The sequence below is a fragment of the Gopherus evgoodei genome, chromosome 9 (assembly GCF_007399415.2).
Source record: "Gopherus evgoodei ecotype Sinaloan lineage chromosome 9, rGopEvg1_v1.p, whole genome shotgun sequence".
In the NCBI taxonomy this organism is placed as follows: domain Eukaryota; kingdom Metazoa; phylum Chordata; order Testudines; family Testudinidae; genus Gopherus; species Gopherus evgoodei.
The window spans coordinates 7,476,198-7,495,990 of NC_044330.1; the positions used below are offsets into that span (position 1 = coordinate 7,476,198).

The 19,793-nt window shown below is 62.4% G+C and overlaps 1 protein-coding gene across 1 annotated transcript in view; it reads right to left on the minus strand.

Moving 5' to 3' along the window:
- Nucleotides 1–1,166: 1,166 nt before the first annotated feature.
- The window catches only part of LOC115657957 (solute carrier family 12 member 9-like), a 48,528-nt gene continuing 29,901 nt past the window's right edge, over nucleotides 1,167–19,793 (minus strand). Inside the window, exons 10-13 of the mRNA XM_030576339.1 lie at nucleotides 8,991–9,183; nucleotides 4,413–4,587; nucleotides 4,024–4,170; nucleotides 1,167–2,527 (exon numbers count right to left, since the gene is read on the minus strand). Of these exons, the coding sequence (XP_030432199.1) occupies nucleotides 1,734–2,527; nucleotides 4,024–4,170; nucleotides 4,413–4,587; nucleotides 8,991–9,183 (1,309 nt within the window). The 3' untranslated portion in view covers nucleotides 1,167–1,733. The remainder of the gene's footprint in view (nucleotides 2,528–4,023; nucleotides 4,171–4,412; nucleotides 4,588–8,990; nucleotides 9,184–19,793) is intronic.

Sequence of the window (19,793 nt, forward strand, 5' to 3'; positions counted from 1 at the left end):
GGGAGGTTGATGCAGGGTGGTGATGGGGCAGCAGAGCCCCACAGGCGGTGCCAATGCAGCGGGGAAGGGGCTGCAATGGGGGGAGCAGAGCCCAGCAGGGAGGTTGATGCAGGGTGGTGATGGGGCGGCAGAGCCCCATAGGTGATGGTGATGTGAGGGGCGGGGGCTGCAATGGGGGGAGCAGAGCCCAGCAGGGAGGTTGATGCAGAGTGCTGATGGGGCAGCAGAGCCCCATAGGCAGTGCCGATGCAGCGGGGAAGGGGCTGCAATGGGGGGAGCAGAGCCCAGCAGGGAGGTTGATGCGGGTGGTGATGGGGTGGCAGAGCCCCATAGGCGATGGTGATGCGAGGGGTGGAGGCTGCAATGGGGGGAGCAGAGCCCAGCAGGGAGGTTGATGCGGGTGGTGATGGGGTGGAAGAGCCCCACAGGCAATGGTGATGCGAGGGGCGGGGGCTGCAATGTGGGGAGCAGAGCCCAGCAGGGAGGTTGATGCAGGGTGGTTATGGGGCGGCGAAGAGGGATCAGGGCCCCACGGAGTGGGGGGTCAGCGATGGGGGAAGCAGGGAGAGGGACACCCTGCTGCTCCCTAAGCCAGTGAATTACCCACAATGGCAGCTGCGGGTGCGGGGGGAGGATTCTGAGCCCCAGCCGCACACAGGAGCAGCGTGATCCAGCTGTCGGCTCCCCCCCATTGCCCCAGCCCCTGGGCAGGGCAGGGCTGGCAGCCTCGGGAGCAGGCGCTGCCCCACTGTTAAGAGAGACCAGACTGTCCATGGTCAGGCCCCATTGGTGCTGTGTCTGCTGGGACACAGGCAGGGTTACTTAGCAGCTCTGGCTCTGGGATCCACGGCCTGCCACCATTGCTGCCCCAGCTCCCTCAGGCAGCCAAGATGGGGGGGGGGGTCTGTAGTGGGGCTGTAGCTGTGTTCTGGGAGCTTAGCAAGCCCATCTTGGCTGCTTGTCACACCTGGCGGAAGCTCCCCGGGACCATCCCCAGAGCTACATTATCCCCCTGCAAATTCTCCTTTCCTGGGACGCCCACAGCAAACGGGGCGGGGTCAGGCTGCCGGTGGGCATGTGCTGCACCTGGGCACCCGCAGGGGACAGCTGGAGACATGAGGGCAGCAGCAAACCCAGACACTCAATAACCCTGGTCAGGGCTCTGCCTGGAGCCTCCCATGGCAGATTTATTTCAGTAACACGTTTCAGTGCAAATGAAGTTACGGGCAGCTTCTGGGCACGGGCCCTGCCCATCACCCACGCTGGGCTGGGGCCATTTACCTGCCAGGCTCTTGTTCCCCTCCACACCCCCTAGATCCCAGCCCACCAGGTAACGTGGAGACTCCAGAGCGCTCGTCACGTGCTCGTGTCTCCTGAAAACCGGCCTTTCACCACCCGGGCTGACCGGAGTCTCCGTGCCCGTCACTGCCGCTGCCCAAGCTTCTCAGGGGCTGACCGGTTCTCCAGCTGGGGCAGTCCGAGTCCCGGCAATTACCAGCGGTGGGCCTGCCAGGACTGCCACAGCACCCCGCTGGCAGAGCAGCAGCGGGGGTGCAGGAGGCCTGAGTGAGTGCAGGGTGTGTGTAGGGAGTCCCTGGGTGAGGGCGGCATGTGGGGAGAGCTTGGGGAGGTTCTCTGCCAGAGAACCCGGCCCCGGAGGCCCTGAGCCGGCCTGGTCCGAGTGCCGCAGTCCCCTTGCCTGTTGCTGTGCCAGGCCCGGGGGCTGGGCTGGGTTACAGCTCTGTGCTGGTGACGGCGCTGACACCGTGCACCAGCAGGGTGGGGCCCAGGTCCCGGGTGAGCAGCTCCAGCTGGTGCAGGTAGCTGGGGTAGAGGCTGGTGTCAGCGGGGGGCCGGGGCAGGTAGAGGAAGCGGATGGTGGGCGAGGGGCTCTGCTCCAGGATCAGCCTGTTGGCTGCTTTCAGGTACTCATCGGAGATGCAGGTGGCATTGCCAGGGAAGTTCATGGCTGCCTCCACTGGCCTGGCCCGCTGCTCCTGCTGCTTCTGCCAGTGCAAGGCCACCACGGCGTCCCAGGGCACCATGCGGATGGCAGCCTGGATGCGCAGCTCCTTCAGCAGCTGGCGCAGCTTGTCCTCGTGCCCGCGGGTCCTGGCCCCGGTCTCCACGCACAGGAAGAGGCGGAGATGGACGCGGCGCCAGGAGCGTACCATGCTGAGCACACAGGCCATCTGCAGCAGGAAGAGACTGCAGGTGTCGGCGTAGCGGGCGCTGTCAGGTCGCAGCAGGTTGAGGGGCCAGACGTCGATGGAGGGCTCCCGCGCCTTGTCGAAGTGCTCGAAGGAGCGAGCCAGCATCACGTTCCGCAGCATCTTCACTGCGTCAGCCACCACGGCCACGTACTCCTGGGGCGACAGCCTCCTGGGGGCCGCAGCCCCCCGCACTGGCGGGAAGATCAGCTGCGCCGCTTCCTCGATGCCCTCGAAGGCCGGGTGCTGCGCCAGCCCATCCCGGGGCGTGGCGCTGTCGTAGAAGCCCAGCACGATGGTGTTGGGCCTCATGCCACCTGTGAGAGAGCGCGGCCCGAAGTTAGCTGCTGGGGCTGGCTGCTCACAGACGTCACCCTGCCAGCCAAGCGCTCCCGGAGTCCCCGCCCAGCCTGGGAGCGCAGAGCCAGCGCATCCATGCCATGCGGTGCTTGGGGGCAGTGCCTCCAGAGCCAGGTACCCTGTGCTGGTGGCCGGCCTGCCCTCAGCGCAGCCCCGAGGCTGGCAATGACCCATCGCACCTCCCTCTGCCTCTCTAGCTGACTCAGCGCACCACCGCTTTGCCCCACTGTGCAGAGCCAGGGACTATTGAACTGCGGGGCCAGGTGTGAGGAGGTGGGGATTTTCTGTACTATTGTTATCAAGCTGATGTGTGCCTCAGTTTCCCCTATATGTTGCAGGGCCATCTAGGGGGCAGAAAGGGCTGTTTGTTCTCTGCAGAGGCTCAGACACTATTGGCTTCCAGCTGTCTGGGTCCTGGGCCCCATAGCAATGGAGCAGTTGAGAAGGCAATGGCAAACCCAATCACTGGGACTTTGACAGCAACGCCAAGCCGCAGTGTTTGCCCAGCAGGGGAACAAAGGCTGGGGCAGGGGGGAGCTGGAAGTGAAGTGGGGGCTGTGGGGAGCAGTCCGGGCCCACACCTGAATGGAGACACAGAGAGATCACCGGGGGGCTGGGGCTCGGCTGACCAGGATGGCCCAGGCTGCAACTGTCTTTGCTCTAGGCTCACCAACGACGCCCTGTGCTGCGTCCTTTGACTAGTAAACCCGTCTGGGTGCCAGCGCTGGCTGAGCGCCCTGCGGGTGCTGGCGAAGGGCTGCGTTGCCCTTGAGTTTGTACAGGTCTCCCTCAGGGGGCTGCCTCAGTGGGACTGGCTGAGCAGAGCTGCTGATGGGAAGCAGGGGGGCTGCAGGCCCAAAGGCCCAGCCTAAGGAGTGGGTGAAGCCGTGGGGCTCACCATGGAGGAAGATGAGACCCCTCGGGGGTCTGGCACGCTGCAGGGGGCCTCCCAGAGACTGTTCCAAAGCTGGGCCCATGGCCCCAATCCTGTGGGTCCGTCACACCAGCCCTCGCGCTCTGCCGCGGCTGAGCACCATGCCCTCGGCGAGAAGTGGGGGTAAGCTGGTGGGGGGGGAGCGAAGCCATGCCATGCCCGAGCTCTGTGTCACCACCGGCTCCCACCACCTGGCAGGGGAGGGCTGGGGCAGCACCCACACGCAGGTGAGACGCCCTGGCACGCACACAGAGTGCTCCCCCAGCTCATGACCAGGCCGAGGGCAGGGAGGGATACACGGGCATTCCCAGGCTCCACCGGCCCCGAAGCCCGCGGCTGCCCCAAGCAGGGAGTGGGCAGGGCAGGGCAGTTCAGCATCTCTGCTCCATCCCCACAGCTGCCAGGAGAGGCACCAGCAGGCAGTAACCCTGGTGGCTGGACCGTGGGCCCCCCTCCCGCAGCGCCCAGCACGGGGGCTGCAGGTGGGGAGTGGCATCCGTGAGGCGGGCGGGGACTCACCCAGGCCGGAGATGAAGAGCAGCTGCTGGATGCCGTGTCTCACCGAGTCGGCCAGCGTGAGATTCACGAAGGCTTTGATGTTCAGCCTGTCGACAAGCAGGAGCCAGGAGTCGGCCTGGCTCTGCAGGGGGTCGGAGGGCAGGGAGTCTGGGGAGAGATGGGGCAGAGTAAGGCCCTACACGCTGCGGCTGGCGGTGAGAACAGCCCTCTCCCCGAGCTGCCAGCCCCGGGCCCCACGTCCGGGGGGGAGCTCGGCTCCGAGGCATCCCCCCCGCAAGAGCGGTTCCTGGGGTCCCCCCACCTGGCGTCACCCTCAGCCCGAGCTCTGCTCCTCTGCGGCCTGGATCGCATGGGGTTTGCTCTGTCGCTGTGCCAGGCCCTGCTCTCACCTAGCTCGGCCAGCTCCACGTGGCCCAGCACGTACAGGCCGCTCTTCTTCAGGTCGTTGATGAAGCTGATCAGCTGGACGCTGGACCGGGGGTTCTGCACCATCAGCAGCATCTGGGGGCGCCAAAACTTGACGTGCTCCTTACGGACGTCCAGCATCAGCAGGTACTTCCGGACCTGGTGGCAGGGGCAGAGCGGGTGGTCAGGGCGGATAGACTAGGGGAGGTGGGGCAGATTCATTGGCATCTCGTTAGCCCTTGACCTGCCTGAAGACAGCCTGGCATGGTCTGTGTGCCTGTCATGGGCACCACCTCACGCAGCTGCCCCCGCCCCTCCCACTCATCCTGGCCGAAGGCTGACCCAGCTCTGGGTCCATCGGGAGAAAGCAATGGGGTAACGAGCAGGTGTGGGGGGGCATGCCTGGCATGGGCACTGGGGGTGGCAGCCTGAGTGCGGGGAGGGCAGGCCTGGCCCAGGCACCAGGCAGCTCCTTGCTGAGCTGGTTAAATGCACCATGGAGACGGTGTGGAGTTGGGAGGAGCCGCCCACCTGCCGCAGACACAGAAATGAGACACTGCCCCTGGCTGCCCGAGGAGGTTGGGGGGAGAGGGTGAACAGCCATGCTGGTAGTGGGGGGAGGGGCAGGGAGGCTAGACAGGGCTTGGGGGGAGTGGGCAGTGGGGGCAGCTTTTTCTCCTCCCGCAGGGAGGGCCAATAGCTGCCCTGTGGCAGGGTAGGGTGAGCGCTGGGGCAGGTGGGGCTGCAGCATCTTCCCCGTCAAGTCCCATCAGTGCCCAAGCCCCGTCTACACTAGGGCACACGCTGCCCCACAGGTGCAGGCAGCCTCAGGCACCCCACCCCTGGGGAGGGGAGAGTCCCTCTGCAGGGCCCCAGGAGACCCCACCGCCCAGGGAGGGGTTTGGCAAAGACCCTCCAGAGGCCTGAGGTCCAGCTCCTGAAAGGGGCTGCGGTGCCTAACTCCCATTGGACCCTAGTTCCAAGGGGCGACTAAGCGAGCCAATTGGTAGCCTGGCCAGGCGGGGCCCAGCTGCACCAGGCATGGCGGGAGCTGCTGTTTCTGCCTGCCTGTGGGCAGTGCCTAGCTCAGTGTGGGCACTACCCTATTGCCAGGGCCGCTCTGTGGCACACCCATCACTGCTTCACTTCAGCCCCAGAGACGTGGGTCCCCAGGCCCAGTCCTGTCTGAGCCCCTGGATAGGGGCAGGTGTCGGGGTCCAACAGGGCTTTTCCAGTGTCCCTGGGCCAGATCCTCCGCTGGGATGCACTGGAGCAGCTTCCCTGCGTGCAATGCAGCTTTGCCGAGGCTCCGGCCCTGAGAGTCTATGAATATTGCACCTCTCCGGCCCCGGCTGAGTCCGGCCCTCCTGCTTCACCACTTCTTCTAACCCAGCTCCTTTCCCCCGGCCCGGGAGCATGCGGCAGAAACGGACAGAGAGACGCCCCCGTGCGGCACAGGCTAACCGGGTTAGACTCTGCCGCTGGCATTTGTCTTCATTATGGGGGACAAGTGCGTCTGAGCCCAGTTTCTGGGGTAATGTTGCACAGGGAAGAAAGGTCACTTCCCACTACACAACATACGCAGATTATTCCCCTAGCCCACCATCTGTGCCTGGTACCCAGGCCAAGACCCTGGTTTGGCGGCAATGAGAGGTTGAGAGAGAAAATCTTCCGTGTCGTGGGAGCATCTGGGTTTGAGCTCCCACTCGGGGGTCCCCAAGGAGCATGCTGGGTTCAGCCGGGCTGCTTGGTTCTTTGCCTGTTGGTTACGGGAACCCCCAGGGGGATTTCATACAACCCCTGAGCCCTGCTCACCATTGGTCTGCCCCCTGCACAGTCATTTTTGCTTCCTGCCTTAAATGGCTGCATGGTAGATAGCTGCCACGTTCTACCCCAGAGGTGGCTGCATTTCAGAGGTGAAGCCCTTGCAGGCACTGACTTCCAGATGGTTTGTGTGATAAAGTGGGAATTTATTGTGACATTTTTATGAGCCCATATGTGCCTCGGTTTCTCCTGTATTTCACATGGGTACTCAGTGGCAGGTGGGGAGGAACCATTTGTTCTCAGGGCAGGCCAAGCGAGAGATATGGGTATGAACGTCACCTGTCTGAGCCTGAATGGGTCCTTAAAAAGGGCAGGCTGAGGCTGACCCCATATCAGTGGAAAATCTGAGAAGACCATGGCAAATCCAGTCACCAGGACATTGACACCTGGCAACTAATGCCCAGAGGGAAAGGGGTTTCTCCACCATTCAGCATGGAAGCTGAGCAAAATCCCCAGCCTGAGAACAAAGAACTGGGAAGGAGTGAGGTGGAGGGATCGGATTTGGCTATTGGAAGGAGTCGAGCCTCTCACCTGGGAACTGCCCAGGGAGGTCAGACTGAGAGAGAGAGACAGAGCCTGAACATGGAGTTAATTACAGCTTGACTGGGCTCTGGGCTAACCAGAATGGGTCTTGGACTATGCTTTAACCTTCAGTCTCTGGGCTCCCCTAAGGACTTCCTAGGCTGTGTCCAATTGACTGCTAAACCTGATCTTTTTTGACACTAAGCGTCACTGCAAATACTGGGTGAGGTGCATTAATCCCTGAAGGGTGGACAAGTCCCCACCAGGGTCTGTCTCAGCTGGATTCAGCTCGCAGGGGGAAGCAGGAGGGCTGAAGCCCCAGTGGTCCAGGCTAAGGACGCACGTGGCTTCCTCAGGAGGAAGTGAGATGCCTTGGGGCTCTGGCCTGGCGAAGGGACTGTCCCATAGCTGGGGGCGTAGCACCGATCCTGGGGAGCCGAGAGCTTTGGGATGAAATGGACAAGATTGCTGCATGTTGGGGGGGGCGGGGCTGCTAGGTAGGTTGGGCTGAAGCAGGCCGGGTGGATGCTTCCTCCTATGCCAGAAATTGTGCAGCCACCCTCACCTTTTTCCTCCCCTCTTTCCTTTCAGCCACAAGAAAACAACATCCTGATTCTCTGGAACGAGCTCCCCACCGGTGGCCGCTCCTCCCACCTCCACCCCACGGATGCCCCAAAGCACGGGCAGGGCTCATTGTGACCAAGTCTCCTGGCAACTAATGGGCAGGCCCTGCCCCCCTGCAAAGGGATGCTAAAGATGTTGGAGACAGAGAGATCAGGTGACCTCCTGGTCCTGGAAGGAGACAAAGCCCAGAGAGGAGGGGCTGGAGGGGGTTTGGGAGTTTTTGGAAGCTGACTGGGAAATGGAGGGGAGCCCCGGGGAGGCTCAGGCCTCCCAGTGGGGCGGTGGCCTCCCTTGGCCCCAGATGCACCTAACTAATAGGGGTCTTGTTTTCCGTACTGGCAAGACCTGTTTTGGACTGTGTTCCTGTCATTGAATAAACCTGTTTTACTGGCTGGCTGAGAGTCACACCTGACTGCAAAGTGGGGGTGCAGGACCCTCTGTCTTCCCCAGGACCCCGCCTGGGTGGACTCGCTGTGGGAAGCGCACGGAGGGGCACATGCTGAATGCTCCAGATCCAGGAGCTGAAGCCGTGTGAGCTTCTTGCCCTGCAGACAGTCTGCTCCAAGGGAGAGGAGGCTCCCCAAAGTCCTGCCTGGCTTTGTGGGGAGCAGTTCCAGAGCATCGCCCAGGGACTCAGTGACACTCACACCATGTGCTGCAGGTATGGGTGGCTTCAGGCCCCTGCTGCCCTCACTCACTTCTAGTGAGCCTCAGTGGCTTTCCCCGCTCTCCCCCTCCCTCCTGGGGGGCGTGAGTCATGGCCTTGGTCCCCAGGCTGGGGCCAGAGCAATGCAAACGGCACAGCCCAGCTCCTCCAAGCCTAACGCCGCTGCTTTCCATGGAAATTAGAAACCTAAATACCGCTTCCCTAGCCACGTTCACCCAGCCCAGCCAGCTCCCTGAGCTCCCTGCAGCCCCGCTCACTTGGCCCCACAGACTCGGAGCCTGACTGATCTCACACTGGCGTCATCAGGAGTGACACCGCCAAGGCCTGTCGAGTAATGAGAGATAGGGATAAGCCTCTGGGTGTGGCTCCCACCACCATGCCTGCTGCTGGGATGGTGCCCACCATCGAAGGCAGCTGGCCATGCCCTGCAGTGTGTCACTCTGGAGCAGCCCCACTGACTCCGCGGGGTCCCCCTGGATTTACACCAGTGTCAGCAAAAGGAGACACCCCCCGCCCCGCTCCACTCACGCCGCCTGGTGGAACCACAACAAGGTGCGAGCTGTCAAACGCTGCCCCAGTGCTCCGCGCGGAGGTGCTGCTCCCGGGCGATCAGCAGAGTCCATTAAGCTCTAATGGGAGTTTTCAGCGTTGATCTGATGACTCCAAATGACAGGCTGGGTGGGCGACATGCCTCCCGCACCGGGACTGGGGAGGCCGCTGGGAGCGTGAACCCAGCGCTGGGGAAAGGGGCCAGGCACAGGCTGTGCCGGGGAGGGGGATTGCTCTGAACGAGCAGGGACTCCCGAGGCTGCAAGGGGAGGGCAGCAGGAGAGGAAAGTGCCCCCAATTCCCAGCAGGGAAGCAGGGAGCTACCTGGGAGGGGGCCAGCCCAGCTAACTTAACCAGGGGAGGTGCCCACGCTTACCTGGTGAAAGATGAGGGCCTGGCTGATGTAGCCCCAGCTGCTGCTCGGGGACAGGTAGTGCAGGGCCAGCAGCAGCAGCAGCATGAAGACCATGCTGGCCGAGGCGTAGATGGGGCTGATGAGGAACATCATGACGCCGCAGCCCAGGATGCCCAGCACACAGGTGTGCCAGGTGAAGTACTGGAACGTGGGCCTGCAGGAGACAGCAGAGACGGGTCCTGAGCGCGGGCAGCAGGAGCCGGGAGCTGCGCAGCCGGCCACTTGGCTAGCGCCGAGGGCTAGTCAGCGGGGGCAGGGAGAGGGCTCAGATGGGGGTAGCCTTGGGGTCAGGCTGGTTCTAATCCATCTGGGGACTTGGGGGGGGGGATCTTTCCCCCAGGAGAGCGGCTAAGGGGAGAACCGGACCCAGCACGATTGACCCCTCTGGCAGGGGCATTGGGAGAGGGCCAAGCACTACAGCCTGTGGTTCCCAAACCCCATCCCAATCCTAGCCCTTGGGGCCTGCAGGATGGACCTTTCAGGCCAGGCACAACCCCTTCCAGCTAGGCACAGCGAATCCGTCTATGACGGAGCAGGGAGCAGAGCGGATTTGACCTGGGAATGTCGCAGGGGAGTTACACTGGGGATGGGGAACTTCCCTTGAAGGAAGCTCTCTGAGCTGTAACCTGAGCCAGGAGGGGGGTTGGGAAAAGTGACACTTTCTGCTTGGGAGACTGAACAAAGGAGAGGAGGAGCGAATCCGCAACAGCTCAGCTGCCTATGATGGCAGGAGCCACTTGTGCCCATGGCACCAGCGGGCACCGGCCCAGCCTTCTGGCTGGTGAAAACGGGACAGATACCGGCTAGCCGCTTGCCTTCATCGGGCAGGGCCCTGAGTCCGGCCACACCCCGGCTGTCTCCCCACTCAGCATCCATGGGGAAGAGCCCTCCCCGCCCTCCTGTGCAGCAGTGGCTGGGGTGGGGGCATGGGCCAAGGGCTGCTTTATCGCTATCAATCACTAGTTGTTTTAATTTCAGACTGGGGGCTGGGGGGTCGGACCTGGGGATAAACCAGTGGAAATGCAGGTCCCCAGCCCGGGGGCGGCGCTCGGGAGGGGCCGGGATTTCCAACGGTGCATGTTATTAAAAGACAGGTGCAGTGTCGCAGGGCTCAGCTTGGGGGGCTGTACATGGCTTAATTAACCAGTGCTCATCTCACCCGCTGTCTGAGCGAGATTGCTTGGGAAGATTTAAGGAAGGCGGGTAATGATGCTCCCCACCCCCAGCCACTAGCAACAACCCTGCGCATCAGAGACAAAGGCCAGAGGGGAAGGAGACGGGGGGAGGGGGCTGCTTCTCCTCTAAAGGGAATAAAAGGTGAATAATAAAGCGAGATAGTGGCTAAGTGGGGAATCGATCCTCATAAACGCCCCTGCTCCCCCCGGCCAGCAGCAGAGCCGGCTGGGACGTTAACTCTTAGGACTCTGGCAGGCGACATGCATGTCCCCCCACACCTCTCCTACCCCTCTCCAGGGCCAACCTGGTTGAACCATGCTGGGGATGTACACACCCAGAAGCGCCGCAGTACCAGAGCACTAGCTACCCCCCCGTCCCAGTGCCTCCTGGGGACGCTCCATTAGCCGAGGGCAGGGGCAGCTCCAGGCACCAGTACGCCAAGCGCCAAGCGCTGCCAGTTGCCGCGAGGGTGGCAGGCAGGTTGCCTTCGGCGGCATGTCTGCGGAGGGTCCGCTGGTCCCGCGGCTTTGGTGGACCTCCCGCAGGTGTGCCGCTGAATCCACAGGACTGGGGACCTCTCGCAGGCAAGCCGCCGAAGGCAGCCTGCCTGCCACGCTTGGGGTGGTAAAATGCCTAGAGCCACCCCTGGCCAAGGGCGACCCATCCGCTTTGGGAGCAGACGGTCCCAAGTCCCGCTCTGCCAGGACCGTTCCACTCCAGCCCAGCGGTGCCTGTGTCATGCCCTGGGGTGATTGCCCGTCCCATGGAGCCAGCTGGACCCGTCCTCTCCCTCTGGGGGGGCTGCGGGTGGGCACAGGCTGAAGCATAGGACGCCCGGGGTGCACTGGCACATAGTCTGCTCAGCCCCCACGGCAGGAGCGTTCCCTGCCAGGCAGGGGGCGCGGGGTCCCTTCCCCCTGTGGCTGGGGCTGGGAGCCGGGTTGCCGGGATGGAGGATGTGACGGGAATGCAATGGCTTGGAGCGCCAGGGCCTGCCAATCACGCTGAGAGCCGGTGCGGGGTGTCTGATAGCAGCAGTGATCGATTGGGGAAGGCATTTTATCCTTCCTCTCCAGGCTCCCCACGTGTAATCACGGCTGAGGGGGCCCCATCCGCAGCTGGGGGGCACTGCCTCTGCTTTCGCTGGAGGCGACTGGAGCAGGCCTGGCTGCGCCGCTGGGGAAGCACCCAACACCCTGCAGGATGGGCCTGGGAGGAGTTATCTGCAAGGGGACACACTGCTCTGGGCTGAGGGGCTGGGAAGCCCTGGGGCAGGCAGCAGGGTGCTGAGAGAACAGGGAGACTCCTAGCCCCAGGGGCACGCAGCATGGGCTGGAGCAGGAGGCATGGGACTGGGAGTCAGGCCCCACGGCTCTTTCCCAGCTCTGCCACTGGCTCCCTGGGTGACCCTGGGCCTCAGTTTCCCCACAAATCATCACGGGGAAGATTGTGTCTCTAGCCAAGCTGAATTCAGGGCTTATTTTCTTTCAAAATGTGTCTGGATCATTAATTCCTTCTCATGGAGCCCTCTCTGCTTCTCCAGCTGGCCCAGCTAACTGGAGGGGGACACGAACTGTCAATTCCCATCCACTTAGTAATTAGCGCTCAGACAGCAGGGCCAGCGGGACACTGGCCACACCTGAAACTACCCTGAGCTCCTCCAGCCTGTCTGCTCCTGCGTCTCCATGCAGAGCTGCCCAGCTCATCTTTGTGGGGATGCTGAAGACATTCACGTATGTGCGTGTGTGGGCATGTGGATGAGGGCACATGTGTGTGTGTGTGTGCGCGCACGCCAGGGGAGGGCACAGAGTTGGGCCACCGCCACTAGCCTCCTCTGATTTTTAACACTCTGTTGCTTCCCATCTCACCAGAGAACAAGCCACTTCCAGCCCAGCACCCTGCCCCCCCAGCACTCAGATCTCACCGGGCCAGGCCATCTCTCCGGTTTCCAAAGGCTGAGGAACTGGGGGCTCCCTTCTGAGGGCAGCATTTGGAGAGGACAGTGCAGCCAGGCAGCCCGCTCTCCTTATGTGTCAGGCTGCTTGAGCCGAAAGGATCGTTAGCTAATTACGTCAGAAGCCGCTAATTGCTCTTTGTGCGAAAACGAGCCCAGCGCTGCTCTGGGTACAGCAGCGAACAGCCGCGGCCTGGAGGGAACATGCCTGACGTGTCCGTGTGTGGCTGGAGCAGGCGGTCCAGCAACAGGCTAAGTGCATGTGCTGCAGCCAGCCAGCTCCTCTCACCCTGCTGCTGTTCCCCAGCTCCCTGAGATTTCTCCTACTGGGACCTCTGCCTAGCCCCAGGGTATGGGGTGAGCGCTGGGATCGCACCTGAGAACAGCCTCCTACCATCCAGTTATGCTGCTTGCCCCACAACAGCCAGCTATCTGCCAGGAGCGCTGGGGAGCAGGAACAGGAACTAAGCTGGGGTCTACCACTTCGACACTGCAGTCACTGTTGCAACAGATGTTCTTGCCTGCACCTGTGTTCAAGCCAGAGCCATGCACTAGAGCAGCAGGAGCATACTGTGCGGGAGGACAACTCTGAGCCACATTCCCTCTTGGGAATCTCCATTCCGGGCTGAACAAAAGGGCAGGAAACCCTCACAGGGCTTGCAGTTCCTCACATAGGGGGAGCTCGGTGCCCCGGTGCTGCAGGACATGGCACCCCAGTGAGATACCAAGGGAACTCCATCTCCCATCTGAGTGAGAGAGGGAGCTAGCGATCATGCCAAGGGCTGGGAATCCCCTTGCCATAAGGCTTGGATCCATTAACTTCTTCATCCCTAACCTACCTGGGAGATGGGCACAGAGCATCGTCCCCATTTCACAGATGGGCAAACTGAGGCAAAGCAGGGGCGTGACTTGTCCAAAGACAGCATCAGAACCCCGGAGTCTGGGATCCCAGGTCTAGGTCAGCCCGTGAGCTCACAAATGCCACGTACAGCTGGCAGAGCCGGAGAGCTCTTTGGGATGATTATCGTGGTGATCAGAGTTCTGGAGGTGGATCTGGCAGGGAAGCTCCAGGGCATCCCAAGGTGCCAGCTCCGCTGCGCCGTGGGCATCACTGCCCAGTTTTGCTCTGCGTGGGAAGCAGAGTGGCCCTGCTGGAGAGACGCCGCGCCTCTGAGTTGCCTGCGTTTGGTTTCAATTACAACCCGCTCTCGGTGCCGTATATCAAGGTGTTATCCGTGATTTACAGAGCATGGTACAATATAATCACAACTCGGCAACAATGTACAGACCAGATTTACTTCTCCCAAGCAAATATGTCTCCAGGTAATTCACTACAAAACGGGACTTCAGCTCACAACTCATCAGCAAGCCACTACCCAATGAGACTGCCGCTCATGACGCATCACCAACCTGCTGCCCAATGGGCTCACAGCTCAGGGCTCATCACCAGCTCGCCACCCAACGGAAGCCATCCTCGCGCCTCGTCGCCGATCCGCTAGCCAACGGGACATCAGCTCGCAACTCATCCTCAATGCCCAGCCCAATGGGGCGTCAGCTCACAACTCACGCTTAAACAGCCCGACTTTGGTTTATTGTGCCGCAGATTTACGGCTTCTAAACAACTTATTATCTGACACGTTTCAGCTCATTGAAAAGCTGAGGCACAGGTCATAAACAATTCATTACCCACTGCGCTGCCAACAGACTGCAGGCTGACTCCGCGCCAGCCCCTGGCACGGGCGCTGCCGGCGAGCGGCACTCACTGGAGCAGATCCTCCGGGGGCCCTCGGCCGCACAGCTCAGCGACTTAGCGTGGGGCCAATTCAAGGCTTGGGAAGGCGGGGAGCCAATGCCCACCCTCCTCGCCCCTTCCGACCACGGCAAATCGGGACACCCGCCAACGGCACTGGGGGCCCAGGCTGAAGCCAGATCAACCAGGTGCAATCCCACTCGGAGACAGAGGGAGAGCAGATCCGCGGCCTCTGAGGCAGAAGGCCTGGCCTCCCCGGAGCAGGGACACTGGGCTGGAAACTGTACAGAACGGCTCCGCACAGGAGTCAGCTGCTGGTGCCCACGGGTGGCATGGGCAGATAATGCTGCTACCACCTGGGGAAGCTGCAATGGAGGAGAGAGGGCCTGACAGGAATACAAGCAGTGCGTCAGCAAGCCCAGAGAAGCCTCCTGGGAAAGGCCAGGCTGCAGGATCCCGAGCAGGGCACGGCGGGGAGGGACAGGGGCATATGGGGAGCCCAGAATGGGGCAACAGGAAAGGGAGGGAGAGGATGTGTCTGAGAAAACTGAGGACCAGAAGGAGAACCACGGAAATGGAAGCAAAGCCCCTTATTTCCCAAACAGGGAGGGCGTCAGTGTGGCTGGACTGATGGCCCATGCCTGAAGGCCTCCCTTTCCCCCAGGGCAGATGCAGCCAGCTGAGTGCTGTGACGGAGTCCCCGGGCAATGCTCTGGAACTGCTCCCCACAAAACCAGTCAGGACTTTGGGGAGCCTCCTCTCCCTTGGAGCAGACTGTCTGCAGGGCAAGAAGCTCACACGGCTTCACCTCCTGGGTCTCTCCTTGGAGCATTCAGCAAGTGCCCCTCCGTGCGCTTCCCACAGTGAGCCCACCCAGGCGGGGTCCTGGGGAAGCCTGCACCCCCACTTTGCAGTCAGACGTGACTCTCAGCCAGCAAAACAGAGGTTTATTCGATGACAGGAACAGGGTCTAAAACAGAGCTTGTAGGTACAGAGAACCGGACCCCTCGGCTGGGTCCATTCTGGGGGTTAGTGAGCCAGACCCCCACGTCTGCACTTCACTCCTCGTCCCCAGCCAGCTCCAGACTCCCAACCCCCCCCAGCCCCTCCTCTTTTCCCGGGCCAGGAGGTCACCTGACCTCTTTGTTCTCCCACACCTTCAGCATCCCCTTGCAGGGGGGAGGGCCTGGCCACTAGTTGTCAGGACACAGAGGGTCGGCCAGGAACTGAGGCCCCCCCACAGTATTCAGGGGAAACATTAAGAACATTCAGGTGCAGCCAGCTGTGTGCCACCTGCAGGCCCCACCAGGGAGCAGCGCCTGCCAGTCTGGGGGCTACAAAGCCAGTTCCGCTCGTGCCAAGCTGGCTATGGTCACCCTGGCGCTCTCGGCCGGGGCAGGGCTGAGACTTGCCACCTCCTTCTGCCAGCCTCTAGCCCCCTTGGCCAGGGGGCATGCTGGCCTCAGCAGGGGTCCCTGTCCCTTGCCCAGCCAAGAGGGGCCAGCGGGTGGCTCAGCCCAGAGCTGTGTTGTGGCTGCAGGCGCCAGCATGAAGTGGCTCCAGCCACGAGGCAGCGGCCTCCTCCGGCTTGCAGGGTGCCAGGCTGCTGTGGTCACAGCGCGCAGGGCATGGTCAGGTGGTCCCACCCCTGTTCCTCTGCCCGCAGACCGTGGAGGTGGCAGTGACTGGGATCAGCCGGTGACTGGCTGATGGCTCCCGAGCCAGCCCAGAGAGCAAGGAAGGCCGTCCGGGGGGGATCACAGCTGTCACTGAGTCACAGCGTAGCCCAGGGGTCCTCAGCGGGCTGGAGAACAGGCTTGGCATCTGGGCAGCTACAGGTGGCTGCAGTGGGCCAGAGGTAAAAGCTATTTGTCACCTGCCTGGCCCCATCACTGCAGGAAGTGGCGTGGGGTGGCTGCGCTCAGCATGGGGGCTGGGCCGAGGCAGAGTCATGCACAGGTATGTAATACTGAGCTCTGGGAGGGGTTAGAGTGTGTGTGGGGGGTGTCTGTGAGTCAGGACTCCTGGGTTCTATGCACAGCCCATGGAGGGGAGGAGGGTCTAATGGTTAGAGCGAGGTGGGGGTCTGGGAGTCAGGACTCCTGGGTTCTGATACAGCTGCGGCATGTGACCCTGAGCTATCCCTTGCCTCAGTCCCCTCCTCCTCTGCCAGAGGGGCTGATGGACACTTCCCTACCCCAGGGAGGCGGGTGGGGCGCAGTGCCCCCTTCTCAGCCAGGTGCCCAGGGGGGAAGCTACGCTGGAGTGGGGAGGGGGAGCTCAGCTCAGCTGAGGGGAGAGAAGGGGCCGTGGCTGGGGGTGCAGGAGGGCCCTGGGGGCAGCCAAGCGGCTCAGCCCACGCCCCAGACCACAGCACCTCCTTGGGAGGGGTAGGGCCTGTGTGCCCCCCATGGGTGGGCTACTGTTCCAGTGGGGCTGGGTGCAGAGAAACCCCAGGCGCTCTCCTTCCATTCCCAAAGCCATCAGTTGCTCGCGCCCCCGCCCCAATCGCCTCCCCACATCGCCACCCACCCCCTCCTGCCTCCCACTCCATAATATGAGCTTAATCACAACATCCATTAGGCAGGGCCCAGCGCTGGCAATTACCATCTCCAGCAGGCCCCCGCCTGTGTTAATGCAGCCAGCTGGAAAAATTGCTCTCTGCCTCAGCACCGCCAAGGGGCCCCCTCCCCAGGTCGCTCCAGCCACAGCCCCCCCAATCACCACGGCAACCCTCCGCACCCCTAATCCCACGCCAGTGACCCTGGCCCCTGGGGATCGGCCTGGTAGGGGCCTGGCCGCTTAGCTTGAAAGAGATGCGCCACCTCCGGAGGGTGCCGAGTTTTCCTCCGCTCTGCTTGCTCCCCAGCCCTCTGGTCCCCTCGCCCCAGGGGCACTGGAGGAGGCACGCTCAGGCTGGGGCGTTCCCAATCCAAGCCACAGGTCAGTGCATGGTGGGCAGGGCCGGCTCCAGGGGTTTTGCTGCCCCAAGCAGCCAAAAAAAAGAAAGCCGTGTTTGCGATAGCGACAGTGATCTGCGGCAATTCAGAGGGAGGTCATTCGCTCCGAGTGGGAGTGAAGGACCCTCCACCGAATTGCTGCTGAATACCTGAAAGTGCCACCTCGCTCCGGAGTGGCCGCCCCAAGCACCTGCTTGATAAGCTGGTGCCTGGAGCCAGCTCTGACGGTGGGAGATGGGGGATGGCACTGGGGCTGTGGGATACGCATGGAGCTGACAGCTTCTGCTGGGATGATCAGCAGAGCAGTAAGTCGCCCTAGCGCCATGTGAATGGCCACCAGTAGGTTTCAGAGTCAACACTGCCATTGTGGTGAGTGGGGCAGGTTGAACTGCTCAGAGCTCAGTTCAGGCTGGCTGCAGACTCAGGCGGGTTCCCACCTGTGCCCTGCCCCTGAGGTTGGCACCCTGGCTCCTGCCCTTTCATGCCTCTCCCCAAGCAGGGGGATGCTGGGGGAGATCACGGCAGGCAACATTGATGGAGCTGTTCTGCGCTCCAGATCCACGAGCCATGAACATGGAGCAGAACCCGCTCCCTGGGGCCCTTAACCTTTACGAGAGAGCAAGCGAGTGCGGGGCAGGTCAGCTCAGAGATGTAGCCGCAGCCAGCCACATGGGTGACAGCAGCCCAGGGCGCCCCAGCCGGCGCGGCACGGGAGCGCAGAGGAGGCGGGCCCAAAGAAGCTGTTATTTTCTCTAATTGTTGTTTTTGCTGAAAGGTAATTAAAATCCCCTTTTTATTTCACATCTCGGAGACCTCGGCGGGGAGCGGGAGGGGAGAGCCAAGCGCTGGGGAAGCGGGGGAGAATGCTGCATTGAGGAGGGGAGGGGGGAGAGCGACGCAGAGGGAGGGGGAGATGCTGGATGGGGTGGGCAGAGAGCCCCTTAGCCAGGCCAGTCCCAGCCACACTATAACCAAGCCCGGCCCCGCCCCCCCAGCACATGCTTAGGGCTGCCCTCTCCCCATTGCTCTGGGGCTACCTCTCCCTGCCAGCTCTCCGTTCTCCCCCCAGCCCCGGGCACTCACGGGGTATCTTCTCATGCTGTACCCTTCCTGCCACCCCTGGTGCCTGACCAAGCCAATGTCACCTGCCCTGTCTCTGCTCTGGGGTCCGACTCCATGCACCCCACAGGGATGGTGGCGTCCCACCGGGGCAGCACTGGGGCAGGCTCACGCAGTGCCACTCCCAGCACCTCGGCCTCGCTGGCACGTCATCCCGCAGGAGGATCAAGGCCTCGGGCAGGCCAGAGGCTCTATGGAAAGCAATGACACGCAGGGCCCCATTGTCACTCGGCCAAGATCAGCTCCTGGCAGCGGCTGAACCAAGCCAGCCAGGGGGGACGCTGGTGGGCAGAGGACAGCTCCCAGCACAGTCTGCTCTGCATGGCCGCGGCTGGCTGAGTCAGCCTGGTGTCAGGAGGCAGCTGGGTTCCCGGCAGACCCTGAGCTCTCACCTACCAGCATCCATGAGTAACGCTTCCCCCATCTGCTGCTGACTGGGAGACTGTCCCCTCAGGCGGACAAGGCCCCAGCCAGTCTCACCTCTCAGTGGGACACCAGCCACGAGACGGGCCTGGGCACAGAGGCCTCAGCAAACATCAGCTAGTCCAGAACCCTGCAACACCTCGCCTCGGCAACAGGCTACCGCGAGCCCCCGCCACCCATGCAGAACAGGGCCATGCTCACGGCCTCGGTTCCTCGCCTTCAAGGCGCTCCATGCCCCGGGCCCAGGGTATCTGGAACAGCCTCGAGCTCTGGGATGGGACCGTGGCCGGCAGCTCTGCTCCTCGGGCCAGTGGGACTCTCTACCACCAGGGTCAGTCTCATCAGTTCAGGGCTTTCCCAGACCGAACTCCCCACACAGGACATGGCCCACACAAAGAGGAATGACCCCAGCGAGGTGCTCAGATACCCCGGGGACTGAGCAGGATGGACCTGGCCCAGGGGCAGGATACCAGACCAGACGGACCAATGCTCTGACCAAGGGTGGCAGTGGCTGTTCTCCAGGGACTAGGGGCCATCTCAGGGGCCAGGTTCAGGCCAGCAGTGAGAGATGCTCTGGGGTTTGGGGCCCAGGGAGGAAGGCACAGGTTTGCGCAGAGTGAAGTGGCTGAGATCAGCGCTGACACAAACAGTAGGTACCCACGGAGAACCCAGTCCCACTGAGGTGCTGCCACATACGGCCAGGCCCCTCACCTGGGTCCCCACGGCGCAGAAGGCTCCTCTTAATATCTCCTGCAAATGCCCCTCCGTTGCCCTAGCCCCCCAGGCGCTCCTCCTGCAATGGCAATGCAAGGAGCCATAGTGTAGACAGGCCGCTGGCGCCATTGCCAATGGGCTGTTTAATGCTGGGCAGCACAAGGCAGGGAGAGCAGAGTTCCCAGTCAGCACCAGGCCATGCCGCACCGAGGATGAGTAAGACAGGATCGATCTGATGCACGGAGCCCTGCCCACACGCCACACCAGGGTGCCTTAGAAGTGCCAGCTCCCAGCCACAGGTCCTCCTGCAGGCAGGGGTGCCATAACCTGAGCTGTGCCAACAGCAGGAGCCTGGCCTCTGGAGGGCTATGCCACCCCCAGCCATTAACTTCAGCACATGGCCCCCAGACCCTGGGGCTACTGGGGGATAGCACAAAAAACGGAGAGAGACTGGCTCATTTTCACTAGACTCTTGCTAATTCCAGGGCCATTTTCTCCAGGCCTGGGAAACCTGTGGCCCCCACCCCATAGGCACAGCGCCTGCTCTTCTCCTCCTGTAGTTGGGTCTAGTAGTTGGCACCTGGAGAACCCCACTGCAGTCAGGACCCCATTGTGCCAGGCGCTGCACATGCCCATCAAGAGAGTCCCTGCCCCACGCGCTCCCAGGC